General features: G+C 43.8%; 1 protein-coding gene across 4 annotated transcripts in view; it reads right to left on the bottom strand.

The window, feature by feature from the left end:
- pcdh7b (protocadherin 7b) overlaps positions 1-8,766 on the bottom strand; it is a 111,002-nt gene extending 102,236 nt beyond the window's left edge. For 2 of the 4 annotated variants that reach the window (XM_022191400.2, XM_022191397.2), the window contains exon 1: positions 4,734-8,764. In XM_022191400.2, the coding sequence (XP_022047092.2) occupies positions 4,734-7,808 (3,075 nt within the window). In that variant the 5' untranslated portion in view covers positions 7,809-8,764. Of the gene's footprint in view, positions 1-4,733 lie in introns of all 4 variants that reach the window. The other 2 variants (XM_022191401.2, XM_022191398.2) reach the window with 2 other exon arrangements.
- Positions 8,767-17,185: the final 8,419 nt, after the last annotated feature.

The raw sequence follows: 17,185 nt of genomic DNA, 5'->3' as shown, positions 1-17,185 counted from the left end.
GACACTGCCACTTACAATCAGCAGCGTGGAGAGCAATCAAGGTGGCATGCGGCTTAAATTTCTTGTCTTTTTCCTCCCTCTACTCGCCCCCCCCCCCCCCCCCCCTTCCTCCGCCTTTCAGCGTCTTATCGTGACAAATGTTGCGGATGGGTTGAGGTTCAGCTTCTTCAATCATGAGTATTTATTTTCATGTGAAGACAACTGTGCTCACTGGCACATCTATTGTATGCAGAGAAAGGGGGAGTGAAAAAAGAAAGTCGAACGGAAGACAAAGAAATTGAAAATGAAGCAATACTTTTCATGGTTTTCCCCTATAGGTAAAGGGAGTGAAAAGAGAACTCAGTATTAAAATATTATGCAGAGTAATATCTCAGACGCCGTAGCAACCGGCTATCTCTCTCAGGCTTTCTCTCTCAGCCTCCACCATTTCTGCTTGCATATCAGGTAAGTCTAATCCATAGATTAGTAATTGCCTTAAAGCGAATGCATTCAAATCACCAAACCAAATTATACCAGAAAATGCTGCCCGCTGCAATTTCATGAGTATTACTGTGCTCTCTTACTCCTTCCATTTTCCTTTCGGAACATAAACAACAAAAGTCTGAGCAGCCATAGATTGAATTAAGTCGTAATAGATCCAAAACAATTTTGATAGCGTTAGCCACAGTCGGCGGTACAAAGGACAAATGCTAATAATAATGTGGCAATAAACAAAGCAGCTCATTGCACATCATCTCATTTCTTACTGAATGCAAAATTTCCACATTGTTCTTTTTCCCCTTTTTTTTTTTTTTTTAGTGGAGATGCCACTAAAAGTGTTTTCAGATTTTCTAAAGTCGCAACCTGCTGATTGCCTACGTGACTTTTTAGTTGCAGATTATAATGAATTGGCTTCCGCTCCCTCTGCTTTCTCCTTGTATCAGGAAAGCTGAGCAAGGCAGGCGTGATTGCATAAGCCTATGTGCAGACATCCAGATAAAACTGAGGCTCTTTAAACTGCAGGGGCACTGAGTGTTTGCAGGTTTCATTTGAGTCACTTGTGGCTTTTTGTAGGTGTTTTGGCAGCTACATTTTGTAAGTTGAAACAAATGAGGCCAGAGGCAAAGCACTACATTTCCATATTGGTTTCCTGATCTGCCTGGAACCTGAAGGGCAATCACAGCCTATGTTTTGGCTACAAACACCACCTCAGTGACCTCAATTTGCATGGGGATATTGTTTGTCCTATATGCCTGCGATAGGACGAGGATTTGCACTATGCAAATCAGATGCTCCGCAGTCGTGTTCAGCTTGTGCAGGAGAGCCAGGAGACGGCACAGGAGGAACAGCTGGCCAGAGCATGGGAGATGAACACTGGGAGCTGGGTTAAGGGCAATGTCCAGTTATGCTTGCTGCATTCGCCCCGAGGCAAGATAACCTAGTATAAGTGTGTGTGGACCGGAGCTTTGCCTGCCCTGAGGGGCTATGCTGCAAGAGCACAGAATACAAGCTGCTGTGGCTCACTACTGATTAAAAGTGATCCACCTGGGCACGAGTGGCGCTTTGAAGTGCAATGATAAAACAAAAGCTGATGGCTTGTGCTAATTCAATGGCTAAGTGATTTCATTCCTCACTGCATTATGGTTGGACAGCATTATTTTCTGGCACAAGACGGAACAGACGCTACTGCCAAAAGTAATAAAGTTAAGTGTTCTGTTAAGTGAATACACTACTCATCAGCCTTCAGATATGACCACTGGAAGCAGGCATGTAAGGGGCAGGCAGAGCGAGCATGTTGTACACACATGGTGAAAAAAAAACACAACAACAAAAAAAAAGACAGGGGAAATGATGAATAACATGAGCCGCAATCAATGGAGTTACAGGAAGAGATGAAATGTCAGGTCTGTTGCCCCTCCTGCTCAAGCCCTCAACAGCTGCTGTGTGACACGCTGGCTTCTTCCTCACAGTTAGCTCAGCTTAATGACTGTTTAAATGTCTGACGGGCTAAAAAGAAAGGTTTGCCTCACTGATAAACTCCCTCAGTTGCCTGGTTACCTGCCCAAGCAGGTTGCCTGTGCAGTTATTGTAGGATTAGGTGGGCGAGGAGGGAGAAAAGACGGAACCCGATACCTCAGAGATTACAGTCAATGGTCAGCACTATTCTCTCCCTCCCGCCCCGTCTTTCCCTCTATCTTTCCACCCAACCCCAAGTCCCTTGTGAAACAGTAGGGGCCATTCTCTATACCACTCACAGGGCCGTCTTTCTTGTCTCTATCTCTTCCCACAGATGGACAAAAAGAGAAAGAGTGGTAAAAGAGAAGGTTTTGTGGATGAGGTGTGTATGTGCACAAAAACCCACACACATACAATAAAAATGTTCCGTATCATTAATAGTCATAAATGTGAGCAGGATAAATCGGGTCAAAACAATGATCGCAAAAAAATGTATGCATAGACGCCATAGCATTACCTACAAAAAAAATCTAAATTAAAAATAGAATCTCATTCTTTGTTTTCGTAATCACTAATAAAAATTGTGCACAAATAGTTCCGAGGCCTAAAAGTGTCCTTGAGTGTTTTATGTTTTTAGCTGTACAGGCACTTGCCAGACAGCAGAATATTTTTAGATGCAGCGGCCCAAAAATCAAGAGCATGACCGCTTCACTACTTAATCTAATATAGAGGTGGCTGTTTAATGCCATAATTGGAGCACATGAACACACACCTTCTCTTCAATTAGCTCTCTTGTGCAGCCATTTAATTACGCCCTGTTCACCCCAACTGAACGTATCAACAGTAAGTATTTACTAGGCCCATAGGGTATAAAAAGCAATTTGAATACCTTTTAGCTTTTGTGTATTAAATACCGAACCAGCTCCACCACAATAAACAGGGTTGATCTTGCCCAACAGATCTCTAAACACTTCCTTTTTCATTTTATGAGTAGAACAACTGAACTAAGTGCCCGTAAATCACACTACTTTTTTGCACTGCAGATTGAGTTTTGTCCAAGACACCGTATTCTAACAAATGCACAGTCCATAAAAGTTGCCGCAGCATTAATGTAGGGAGTAAATAAATAATTATATAAGTGGAGCACAGTGACACACAATACATGCTGCTGCCGCAGCAGCAAATAGAGTGCCCTTTTAATTATGCAGGAGACATCCGAAAGCAACAGCACTCCTCACACTCTGGGAAGCAGCTCACTGAATACACCATATTAGAAGCTGTTAGAGACAGAGCAGGGGAAGAGAAGGGAGGGAAGTAAAACGGGACTGAAATGATTTGAGAGGAGAAATGGCAAGAGGAGGGGAGGAGGTGTATAGAGAGCCGAGAGGGGAGATTAAAAAATAAACTACAGCATGAAAAAAGGCAAGGCAGAGAGGACCATTGTGAGGTGTATGATGTGGCAGAGACAAAAAATCTAAGATAGAAAAAAGGAATAAATAGGAAGAAGAAGGAACACGGTGGATGCAAGGCATGCAAGAATGTTTTACACAGTTCCATAGGAGAGTTTGGGGGGAAATGGTGACATGAGATTCGCACTGTAAGCAAAGTAAAAATATGTAGAGTAAAAAAAAAGCAAACGGGAAAGTGGATAATGGAAAAAGGAGTAAGTGAGCGAGCAAGACTCCAAATTTCTCAAAGAATAGTGCTGACATCAAGTAAAAGAAAGATCAATAATTCATTAGACTGCCATGGAAAAAACATACAACAATAGTGTTCTTTTTCCTGAAAACACAAATCAGCTGGCTTCATTAAGTATTAACTGTGTTCTTAGCTGTTGCTGCACCTGACAGTGTGAAAGCCGTCAAAAAAAATCTAAAGACTGAATGCATAAAAGCACACGTTTCCTGGAATTTAATGCAAATTGAAATAACTGAGAGGAGAAAGAAAGAAAAAGCAAAAACAAAAGGGACGTAAGCAGCGCCGGAGGGTGGAAGAGAAGAAAAGCAGGTACAAGATGGCAGACATTTATATACTGGGAAACAGATAAGGGAGTATCAGAAACTGAGGCACAATATGGGAGGTGATATAAAAATGTCTGTTTTCACTGCTAGGTCAACGAATTGATGCAGACCTCGAAGCGCAGGAGAATGTTAATATGACCGCCTGGCCAAATGTTCCTACTCAAGCACAGCCTGTAAAACTGACTCACAAACCTTATAAAGCTATGTTGGTGTGGCATTCAGCCTACATCTACCTTTGTCTCCTTTTCACTTTTGTTCTTTTTGTCTCCTTTTCACTAGAAGAAAAGGTGGCCTTGTCACAGACTGAGGGCAGGGCAGGGCTTGACACGGCTAAGGGGGAGTGTAACCAACCCCCGCCAAGCTCCCCTCTGGGATAAAATAACTGCAAACCAAACCCTTATGTGAGCTGTCTACAACACTCCGACACATATTTGCCAGGGTTAGTGGTTGTGACACTTCTGACGGAAAAGGCAGCTTCAACACATGCTGTGATAAAAGTAAAAAACTTCGACATGTTTGGCCGAGTGGTAACAATACTCCCTCCTAAGCTAATCTAAACCTTTCTCTTTCTTTTCAATATTACATGTGAATGGCACTCCAAACCAAAACAGATCAATACCGCTAACTTGACACACATTAGCACCATAAAGGCAACAAGACTACTGAGACTAGCCCTGTCAGAAAGCATTATGGTAGAGAGAACACTAAGAGGAAGAAGCAGAAGACATTTAAGAGTAGTGGAGGGAAACAAAAGAACATTGAGATGTGTCTTCTTACCTGTTTGTTGTACTTGTTGATAGTTTGACTGCTGTATTCAGAGCAGTGGTCAGATCCAAGCGAAATGTTATCTCCGGTGCCAACAAACGTATTGGCAGGGGGCAGGTCCTGAACTGCCTGGTGCTTTTTTCCAGCTGTTGGTGACTGCGGGTGAAGCTGGACAGTGGGGAGTGGTGAACTGGACTTGTAGTGGCGGGCCAGATCTGGGCTGCCCGGCCCTCCGTTGACTGAACGGTAGCGGCCCATGCCGGGACTGTCCGACAGCTTCTCATTGACGCCGTCATAGCGCTGCCCATTGGGCTTGGATGCCTCTACAGTGACAATGCTACTGTAGAGAGGTTGTTTGGACTTCTGTTTCTTCTTATCTTTCTTGGGCTTCTTGGATTTGTCATGCTGCTGAGGTGTAAAGAAGTCTTCGTGATCCTTCTTGCCGGCCTCATAACCATTCTTATTCTTGGGACGGCAATAACGGGCCATGACAACAACAAGGATGATGAGAATGACTGTCATGATGCCCGAAACTACTCCAATTACAATGCTTAATCGCTGTTTGCTGAGATCATAATTTGGGTCACCAGCAATGTTGGTGTTGAGAGACGTGCTCAGGCTCTTAAACACCTGGGCCTCCACAACTGTGGAATTGGAAAGAGTCTCATTCACATACACATGCACCAGTGTGGTGGTGCTCTGTGAGGGCTGCCCACTGTCGTTCACCTGGACCACCAGTCTGTGGAGGCCATAGTGCTTCTGCTCCAGCTTCGCCATCAGTGAAATGACCCCAGTGCCCCCATCAATCTCAAAAAGCTTGAAGGGGTTTCCTCCAATGATGCTGTAGTTGAGGTCTGCGTTGATGCCAGTGTCTGTATCAGTGGCGATGACGGTTCTGACGACTGTTCTGATGTTACTGGAGGGAGGGAGGAGTGTGTAGGAGTTGTTTATCGGAAAGGTGACTGTCGGCGCGTTGTCATTTTCATCCATGACAAAAAGTGAAACCGTGGCGGTGGCAGATCTGGGAGGGTCACCTCCGTCCACAGCTTTGACTCGGAATGTGTATGTAGTTTTCTGTTCTCGGTCAAAGGACAGGGTGGAGAAAATTGTCCCAGTTTCATTCTCAATAGAGAAGATGTCCTCCTCTTCCTCTATGAAAAGACCCATCTCTGCATTTTGGTCTTTATCTGCATCGATTACTGTAACCATGCCGACTGGACTGTTTGGATCAAGGTTCTCTTTGACATAGAAGGTGAACACATCCTGCATGAACTTTGGTTCATTGTCATTCTTATCGGCCACAAGGACAACCACTGTTGCAGAACCCTGAAGGGTGTTTATGCCCTTATCTTTGGCTATCACTTTGAATTCGTAGCGCTCTGTTTGCTCTCTATCCAGAATGGTGTTTACTCGGATGTCTCCACTGTCTGCATCGATAGAGAAAATCCCATTTACTGATGAGTCTAGGGAATAGGCTATTTCAGCATTCTTCCCACTATCTGCGTCAATGGCTGCCACTGTTGTCACCCTCTCGCCAGGGGCATTGTTTTCTGGAAACGACACCTCCACTACATTCTGGCTGAAGATAGGAGGGTTGTCGTTAGTGTCACCCACTTTGACGATAAGAGAGTTATTACTTGCCAGGCTGGGGCTTCCAGAGTCTACTGCCACTATGACCACATTGTATTCCTGTGTGGCCTCATAGTCCAGTGGTGCAGACGTGTGGAGGAAATATTTCTTTTTATTCTGCTCTCCCTCCATCTCACTGGCTGGTTTCAGCTGAAACGGCACATCCCCTACAACGGTGCAGGTCACTATGCCATTTTCCCCCTGGTCTCGGTCTGATACCTGAACTAAGGCAATGGGTGTGTCCACGACCACATCCTCAGCCACGTTGGCGATGCCATCTTTTAAGAAAATGCGGCCAATTTTTCTGATCTCAATAGCAGGAACGTTGTCATTTTCATCCTTGATGTTCAGCACCACAGTGGCCTTGTCCATTTTGGGTGGCTGGCCTCGGTCACGGGCCATTACTGTAAACCTCAGCTGGCTCACTTCTTCACGGTCAATACGGTGCAACACACTCAGCCACCCTGTGCTCTCATCCAACCTCAGCAGCCTCCGCACTGACTCTGTGGCTGCTCCAAACACATACTCGATTTGACCATTAACCCCCACGTCTGCATCAGCCGCTTTAAGCTGCAGTATGGGGGCACCAGGGGAACTGTTTTCTGGGAGGTCAGCTTCATACACGCTCTTCTCAAACCGAGGGCTGTTGTCATTCACGTCAGTGATCATTACCCTCAGAATGGCCTGCGAGGAGCGAGGGGGATCTCCTCCATCCCTAACACGCAGTGTGAGCTCATAGGAGTCTCTCTGTTCCCTATCAAGGGCCCCTTTAATGATGAGTTGAGGCTGCTTCTCTCCATCAGTGGTATCAGCAACTTGCAGTTCAAAGACACTGCTCCTGCTCGCTCCCTCCTCAAATCTCCTCTTCCCCGAGTATGAATCCCCCGAGGACCCCAAGCGCCTTGAGTTCTCCCCATTGTCCTGAATAAGCTCATATCTCTCTATTCCATTTCTGCCAAAATCTCTGTCTGTGGCTGTGGGCAGCAGATAAAGGGTTCCAATCGGTCTGTTTTCCTCCACAGACAGTGTCAGGACAGGGGAAGGGAAAGACGGAGTGTTATCATTTATATCTAATATGATGACTTTTCCCTCAAAGAGATCGACCCAGCTCTGGGCTGGTCCTATCACCGACACTTCAAAATCTATAAAGCACTCGTTTTCATCAAATATCATTTGGCACTGCTGTAATTTTTCCCGGTCTATCCGCCTCTCGTTGGTGGTGAGCTCACCTGTTATGTTGTCTATTTTGAAGAAATCAGAGCCCGATTCGAGAGTGAATGTCACCTCACCGGACCCGGCAACAATGCCCAGGTCGGCGGCTACGTTCCCTACTCTGACATCGGCGGGTCCCTCCTCTGCTAAACGGTACCGGAGCACTTGCTTGGCGGCGGGCTGATGCACAAGCTGCAGGATGAGCATGCAATAGTACAAATAGTCCACTGCACCAGTAGTCCTCATTGTTCACTCCAGAAAATGTTCACTTAAATTTGAAAAAAAGAAATGTAAAAAAAAGAATAATCACTAATAGAAAGTCCGATTACAGAAAAGAAATATCGTTTTCATTTAGAGCAAAGCCCTCTGCTTCGGGATGCGTAAGACTTCATCCTCCGGACCACTTCCTATCGCTCCTGCTGCAGTGAAAAGCAGCAAGCACACGGGCTTTCCTCTCTCCTCTCCTTTTTCCTCCTTCTGTATTGAATGTTTGTTGCTCTTGTTTCACTCAAAAAAGCCGCAGTGGTGTCAAAAAAGCACACCAGAGAAGCTCCGTGCGCTCCGGACGGTGCCCCAAATACGCGGATGTCATGCGCGTAAAAGCCAAAAATGTTATAGTCCGAGCATCACATCGGCAGAAAGTGAATTCAGTCCATGTCGCTCCGTTTTACTCACAGTTTGTGGAATCTCCTCTGTTGTTGGGGTGAGGCTGCAATAGCTGTCCCTCTGTCCGGTGATATGTCCACAGAGGATCATTTAAATGCCCGCGCAGTTCCCAAACTCATCATACGGCGAGTGCTGACTGCGCGTCAACTCTCTGATCTGGAGGATACGAATATGAGGCAAATTACCTGTCTGGTGCTGCCTCCAAGTCACTTGCAACTAGCAGAATAGTACAGTTCTCTCTCCTTTTTTTTCTTTGCGAGCCAACTCCACGACGTACAACCCGCTGAAAAAATAATCAGGGTTGTATTTCACAAAAAAAAAAATCGAACAACCAAAAAAAAGGAGAAATGTATATCCGACGCAGTTTTTCTTTTAGGAAACGTTGGTTGAATTCCTCACTGTGTCCAGCACGTTCAGCCTGTTCCCTCACCTGCAGACGCGACGCATGTGTTGGCAGCCCCTATCTGCAGCACTGTGAGAGGGATTCACAAATGATATTGCAGTCTCTCTCTTCCACCTCTCTCCCTCTCCCTCCCTCTCTCTCTCTTTCTCGCTCCCTCCTTCACTCCACTCCCCCCTCCGGTTCCTTCTCCCCCAGCAGCGCACGTAAACAGGGTCGGACTTGGTCTCGATCGCCGGGTCCAGAGGCCAGCAGACAATATTTGACAGAAAGGGACAGAGGAAGGGATGTGCATTAATGTTGGCTGCTTTTTTTTTTTTTTTTTTTTTTTTTTGAGTCGTGGCGCGCCACTTTGTGAGGACATTTCGGATGCTTCTTATTTATGTCCTAACGCTCCTCTGGGCGATGAAAAGAACTGTTTTTATGTCTTTAACAGCATTAGAGGCATTATGTAAGAACGAATCAATAATTAATTTTGCAGAATGTGAAGTCTGGTGCTGGATTTGCCGCATGAGACTGTGAGGTTGTGTGATAACTTTTACGCGCTCTTTGCTTGACATAAGTCACCGGATTCTTTTTTTTATGGGGGGGGGGGTGATATGAAAGAGTTGAGATTATCTGTCAAGCAGGGCAGGGCAGAGCAACAGCAGGACAAGGCGAGACGGGACAAGGTCTGGCTGTGTGCGCAGTGCTGTGGTTTCCCTGTGGTTACTAATATGAGTGCGTGTGGTCGCCAGTGGCTGTGCTCTCCGGCGCACAGCGGGCTCGGTGTCTTTCGCCCGCTCCAGTCCACTCCAGGAGTCTGAGAGCGTGGCTGTTGCACAAAGAGGAATAAAGACAGAAATCTCACACTCCCCCTCTTCCCGTTGCGCCTTCATTCTAACCATCTTGGCGAGGGTTTCTTGTTCATTCGGCCACTGCGCAAAAACCCACTTCCTCGTTTAAGATTAGTGTGCGCGGTGTGTGTCCTGCCGCAGTTGCCATTCAAGTGCTTGCGATGGGCACATTTTTTTTGAAGAAACATTCATGTCATGCTGGCAGGCGTTCTCTCTCCAGCAGCATGCTCAAATCCCCCCCGTGGACGCACGGTAGCCAAAAAAAAAAAGGTAGGTACATTGGCACATTTTTGGGTGCTTAAAGTGGATTCATCTCGGCTCTAGCGCCCCGTGTTAAGTGCAAAAGGAGAAGGAAAAAAAAGGAAAAAAGGAGGGGGGTGCTTAGTGTTTTAATGCGCGTGCGTGAGGATTTCCTCAACTTTGAATCAGGAGCCTATTTTAATATAGGAACCGTGCGTCTGTGTGTGCGTGAATAAGTGTAATGAGGGAGTGAAGGAGTGAGGGACAGCGGGATGAGGAGGGGGAGGAGGGAGAGGAAAAGAGGCAGTCAGTCTCAGCAGCTGCATCTTTCTCAGACGGCTGTCTGAATTCCAGCAGTGGCTTTATCCTTTGCTTACGAGCGCCCTCTATCGTCAAATTCAAACCAAGCCCCGCTCAGAAGGCGTTGGGAGCAGTGCAGCAGAGTGAGGGGTGAATCCACTCGTGTTGTACATGGACTGCGGGCTCCTGAATGAGTTATTTTCATCCCTTTAGTCCTGGGATGCTCATCTTCCCTTGTCTGGAGGCCACTTTTGCAACATTAAAGGAGACCAAGGACCAATAATACTATTATAAGACTCATAACTTATTTTTGTTTGTTACAAATGAAGTAAGTAAAAGCCAAGGGGCATTATTAAACTGTAACTGTATAAGCAATTTTTAAAAATCCCTGTGCATGCATTTTTCCTCATGGTAAATCAATTAGTTAAATTATTACCATATTTTGATAAGCAATTCATCAGTTTTAGTATTTTTTTTAAAGAGAAAAAGTCAAAATCCTCTCATTCCAGCTTCCAAAATCTGAGTATTTTCTGACTTCTGAACTCTTCTATGACAATGAACTGAATATCTTTAGGTCAGGGATGAGATTCAAGGATGTCATCTTGGGTTTTGGTTCACATTTTTCCCAATTTTCTAACAATTTATCAACCAAACAACTATTCAGTGAATCATCAAAGTAGTCATTAGTTTACTGATGATGAAAAGAACTGGTGATGGCTGTAAACTAAGATCAACAAGAAGACAATCTGGATGACCAGCACCAGGAGGAAAATGAGGCCCAGGAGGACATGGGTGGTGGGCAGAAGAAAGAGGAGGGGGAAGAGGGAAGAGAGAACCCGTATAACGAAGAGAACATAAAAGAGGATGAAGTAAAACGCCGAGAAGGAGCAAGGAAGGAGGGAGATCACAGAAATGGCATGAACAATAATGAGGAGGAGGATGAAGAGGAGATGGAGGAGGATACAGCCGGCCGAGAAAAGGGAACCAATCAGAAGTCAGAAATATAGGACTGGTGAACACTGACCAGTTGCAGCAGCTTTTGGCTGGCTGTAGAGGTCTTTCTTTCTCTTGATTCCCAAAGAAATACAACCAACCATCCATTCAGGATTCCATTTGGGAAAATCGGGATATCATGCTTGGAAGATGGGGACGCTATTCCAAACACGGATCAGCTTACACTGTTTAAAAGGACATGATTTGTAAGGCACAAAGGGGATATATTCTGTATTTTTTCTTTTAGAAAATAATCAGTGGATCTGCCAGCACCCTATTATGAGCCAGAAGGCTTTAGTGGAAAACTTCAAAAACTTAACTGCAGACCCAGTAATTGCTTATTATGAGAGGGTTACACATTTTAAATACGGATAAAAAGGTGTGTATAAATGTAGTGTGGCACCTTTAATCATCATAAATTAAAATATAATCTTTTGATCGCGGGAAAGTCAGGAACAAGTCAGAACTGGCCTCAGAATGACGATGGCGAGCGTGTTTTGTTCAGAAGACCTTTCGCAGACTTTATCATAAGCTGTAGAAATCACTAAACTAAAAGTACTAAGAGTAGCTGAGGTAAAATGTTGATCCAGTTTGGATTAATATAGCACCAATGCAGGACCTAGTGACCTGTTTGGACCCAGTGTTGCAAACAAAAATATAGTTGTTTTTTTTTACATTGTATTAGATGCACCTCAGGCTCAAGTTTAGCCTTGAAATGGTCACAAATTTGTTGTTAGTACAAATCAATATGGCAGCCAAAGCAGCAAAGAATATGAACAGTAAGTAGCCAACTGCAAATAGAGTACAAGTGGATGATAACAGCTGTATGATAACACAACACCAGCCTCTAAGCTATCATTATATTCATTCTGTATTGGCTCAGTCTTGACCCAGGGACATCAACTGTATTGGTCACAAAATACACAAATCTCACTTTATCGTCATATCTTACTGGATATTTCTCTTCTCAGTAACCACTGTGACTCCACTTCTTCAAACGAGAAGTAACAATGGCAACTCTGTGTCCCAAGGTTGTTGGAATAACCAGACACAAAGTGGAAATGAGCTGGCAGGTGTTTCTGAGGCCGCATTTGCTATCAGACCCATGAAGATCAAGGCTCAGAATCATCACTGAAAATCATTATCATAGTTGTGTGAAGCATCGATCTCGCTCTCAAGTGGACGAGCGGTCGAAAGTGACGCGAGGGAAAGCGCTCGATGCCGCCAGAAAGGCCTCATCAGTGAAAACGAGGTGTTTTGAAAACGTTTAAACAAAGAAGCGACTCGTCCTCCCACGCCGTGACTGATCCAGATTAAAACAAGTTCATCAAGCATCATTCCATGCTTTACCCAAAAAACAAAAAGCGGCGCTCTAGCTAAATGGTGAAAATGCAATCATTAGATGATGGCTACGTTCCAAAATGGCCATAGCTTCAGAAAACACATCTTAAAAGATTTACGCCTTCCTTCAGTTTTTGCTTATTTTGCTCATTCCCCACTGGCAGTCTAGAAGCGTTAATGAAATGCGGGAAGAGAAAATGAAAAAGTGAGATGATTGCACAGTCTGCTGAATTAATGCTTTCCATTTCATAAACATAACACGGGCAGAAATGTCCACCTGTCCTTATTTACATGCTACAGCGGTTAATGCTTACTGTAGTACTGTGACACCATGTGCAATAAAGTTGCAATTATGTCCCCTGTCAACACAAAATTACACTTCTGATGTCCGGTGATGTGAGGATGGAGATTTTGGAATGATTGGTCTGCACTGCTGAAGCACAAAAATACACCTTATTGTTATTACAGGTTTGCCCCATTGATTTGATGTATTTCGCTCTCTTATTGAGAGAAATCCTAACCATGTAACAGTCAGTTCAATTTTTTAAATGCAGCACAAGTGCATAGACTGTTTTTCTTGGCATTCATTTTCTTTGACATCCTGCTAAGTGATTTCTCAGCATTTATCACGGGCTGGGTAAAAATAAAACATACATTGACAAATGACGCTGTTCAAAATAATTACCTGAGCATACTTAGTGATCACACAAATAGCTAAATAGCTTCGATTTCAACTTGCAGCAGAAGGAGGCCCGCTGATTCCCGAGTTGGATTTTAATGCAGCACAGAAGGAATAGTTTCATTTTAAAAAGTGACCGAATAAGCTCGAATCGACTGAAAGCGACATGTTCTGATGCAAGATTTTTTTTAACCTAAAATAAGCTAATTTTCCAAGGTGATTTTCGCTGAACATCCAAATAGTAAATTTAATGCTGATTCCTCTCTATAATTCCAAACTTCAACCGATAATTAGCTCTAAAGGCCTGAAGACGCACCTGTTTCCTCATCAGCCTGCTCGACTTGCATTGCTTGCCACTGTGCTTCCTGCATGCAAATTAATTCATTAATGATGACATTTTCATCAGACTTGTAGACTGAAATTCAGCTTATAATTTTACAAATCCATCCCTTTGCTTTTGTTTACTCCTGCAACCTGATTGGTGCCGACAAATGACAGAAGCCAGAGCTGACTTGCTGGTTGGGAATAGCTAGCATGGTCAGCTAACATCAGCTGACTTTTTTGCACAGGAGCGATTATTTTCAATCAATGTGGCTACTGGCTGTTTAGTTTACTATCTTTCACTCATTCTCTGAGGTGTAAAAATGCTCCTGATGGCTCTTCTCTTCCTTGATAATAGCATGATATTTACAGAGTGCAAAACTTGTTGGCATGGACGGACATATATGCTTTATGTGTTGTGCAGAGCAGGCAGTAAAGAAAAGGTAGTAAATGCTTGGGCTAAAGGATAACCAGTAACTTACCGTAATCAAAACACTTATTGGTTGTCTCTTTGAAAAAAAGTCATTGACTGTATATAGAGATGGATGAACCCTCTGTGACGCCACTCATAACTTTCCTGAAGAGCTGAAGCTCAGTGTGGTGGCTCTAGCTCAAGGCAGTGCCTGACTCCTATTTCCAAGCTAATCAAAAAGTGAGTAAAAAGGTGGAGTGTTGTTGGACCTGAGTCGGGTCATGCAAATGTCTCTGGGCCATGAACTGTCCTGTGATGGAATCCACCTATCAGTTAGTGCAACCACACTTTTAATTAAGAATAACATCAAGCCCGAATACTATTTAAATGACTGAGTGATATAAAAGTGTGACCACCTAACAGAACCCAAAAGTGTTTTCTGTTCCAGGTAGTTAACATATTTATTAATGCCATAAAGTTGCACATTTTAACAGGGGAGTCGCTGGTGATTCATTCGCTTTTGGAGTCAGCCTCAAGTGGCCATTGGAGGAATTGCAGTTTTTTTCCACTTCAAATCAAACACCTAAACAAGAAAAGCACTCACAGAGCACAGCACTCTGTCGAGACTGTTCATTCCCTCATATGGCATTGTCAGAAATGCAGCATTTTTCTTTTTGAAATGCAGCTTTTGTTAATTAGTTATTAATAATCAGAAATCACGACAACATAGTATGTGGCCATTTAATATAGATGTACCCACACACAAAATGACCTTGCGCTAAGCACAGACGTGCGTTATGCATGTGTACGTTGTGTGCGGATACCGAATCGTGTGACCTAAATATGTTGTGGGCAATGGGAATCGATGGGACTCGGAAACACCCCCACAATTTAATCAATTCTTCCTTGTATCATTTCTGATGGATAAGTCCCGATAAGTCCACAGTGGTTGATTTGTAGTAGGATCACAATCCTGTCATCGTCAGCAGACAGTTGACGTAGTGTTCACTTGTTGTCATAGTTACAGTGACATCATGCAGCTATCTTGCAATACAGAAATCTTAAAAAAATCTGTGATCCAGACTGTAAGCGGCATCATTGTCAAAATCTAATCCCTTGGTTCTTGTGCAATTTCTAACCTTATCTGAAAATTTCATCCAAATCCGTTTCTCTGTTTTTGAGCGATGTTGCCAACAGATAGACAGACGGTCAAACGTACGGCGACCGTCACAGAACTCCACCGCGTTTCTTGGCAGAGTATAGTCTAATTGGCAATGTAGCCTCAAGGGAGCCACACAGAATCACCTAATATGTCTTCACTCCAAATATAACGTAAACAAGTCTGTCCTCCCAAACTATTGATTCGAACATGTTCCACATAGAAACCTCTGACCTCATACAGAGCAACAACATATAGAATCACAGACGAGGATGAAGTAAGGAAAGAGCTGTACTGCAAGTTCTGTACTATATGTACCTGGGAGAAAACTAAATTAGCACCCAAGTAGGAGACTTTGACGACATGAGATTGATTTATTCACGCATACCTGCTGACTGAGACACTGGGTAATCTAATTTAATGAAACGAGCAGCAGTTGAAGAAGACTCATTTATAGCACTGAAGTGTGCTGCCACCTCTTGTTTGACACCATCTGTATAACTTTGCATTGAATCTTAATGTCAGTGTCAGATTTAGAAGCAAACTTGACTGTATTTTCTTTCAACAAGAATGGTTTAATGATGCCTTAAACATATTCACAATATTCGCATTTCCACTAGTCTGGGAATACCCAGACTGCCTGTGCACTCATTGTCATTTCGTTTACTAGGCAGTCTGGCGACCTGGGGTTGAATTTGTCCCTGAGTCAGGGATCCAATCACAGGACGGGGAGGGACAGTTAGACGATGACGCACACTAAGCGACTACGCGCAATGCATGATGGGTTGTTTGAGAAGAAGCGTTACCTTTGTTGTCGTGTTTCCGAAGGAACAAGCTAGTGGACTCGGTGGGTTTGGGCAGGTCTTTTTCAAAGTCCTCGGTGTCTTGGACGGGGTGGGTTCACGTTGTCTTTTCGATACGCTGCTTAACCGGACGTTCTCTTCCCATTGCCTGAATAAAGGAAAGTCTTTTTCAAGCCGACCGAGTGTGGAGGTGCAGCGCTGGCAGCATCTGTTTGACTGCTCCGGCTCCGGGGTGACTATCAGGTCCATCATCGCTAACCTATCTGATATGGTCGGCGTTGTTTTTGACACAAACATATCTGTGGAGTGTGCATAAACACGGGGTCCACTTTCCCTCATGTTTACTTTACATAAACGGCAAGAATCGTCCGGCGACATGGCGAAAGAAGCAAACACATGAGCAAACACAGCAATGATTCTTTTTCGTGGTGCTGCCGTCGCTCTGCATTTACGTCAGCGGCTAGCAGTGACACGATTGGCTGTGAGCTTCAACTGCCCCAGACTGACTGACATATGCAGCGCCCAATCAACGGCTGTGGAAAATTTTAAACTGCTCCACCCCTACAAGAAAATGAATAGCAGGTACCCAGCCTGTATCTCACTTGAGATTCAGGCTGGTGGTAGCCAGCCTACATTTCCACCAAAAAAAAAAAAAAATCCCAACAAAAAGTTTGGATATGATAAAAGAACGGTGACTTAGTTTCAATTTTCTTTGTCAGTACATTTTATTCTCGCTTCAAAATCTCAAATAAATGTGCAACTTTGCTGACTGACCCTGCTTTTGAAACTTGAATGCAGGCAATTTGGCCACCGCTGAACTCATATATTCAAACTGGGTGATTGCTAGTCCCTTTGTTGCTGAAAAAATCTTGCTAATTGGCATTCAGCAGCATAGTTACCACAATGTTAGCAATTTTCCAGCAAGAGCTTCAGGTAATTTTTGTGTGCTCTCTGCAGAAACATCAGATGGCAAAGCTGACGGTGTTATTTCAAATGCACTGGATAAAGAATAGAGTTTTGCATGTTGTACAGAAACCTGCGAGAACTTATAGCTACAAACCCATTTTTTTTTTTTTTTATTTTAAAAAGGCATTGTTGTTATTATTGTCACAACATGAGATAATGTTATTCTCAACTGGAAAGTAGTGAGATTTTTGTTTGGTGAGTTTACGGCTTTGAAAGTGTGAAAGCAAGTTTAGAGAAAAGTGAGAAAGCTGTGAGTGTAACTGTAAAATCAGGTCCACAATCCAGGAGAAGCCGTGACTCATGCCATACTTTGTGCATTTGTTTTTTCAGTCTAATGCAATATGCTGTGCATAATAACAAATGGAATATGGGTTCAGAATGCATGCAACTCCTTAATTGGCTTTCAACATTTTTTTATTTGCAGTCATTGTCATCTAGGCATTAATGGTATGCCATGACAGCCGGACGACTCTGCCCTCCCTTTCTTAAACATATATATTTAAAAAA

The sequence above is a fragment of the Acanthochromis polyacanthus genome, chromosome 23, assembly GCF_021347895.1.
Source record: "Acanthochromis polyacanthus isolate Apoly-LR-REF ecotype Palm Island chromosome 23, KAUST_Apoly_ChrSc, whole genome shotgun sequence".
NCBI lineage: Eukaryota > Metazoa > Chordata > Actinopteri > Pomacentridae > Acanthochromis > Acanthochromis polyacanthus.
The sequence above is the reverse complement of the archived record's forward strand: the minus strand, read 5'-3'. Positions and strand labels throughout refer to the sequence as shown.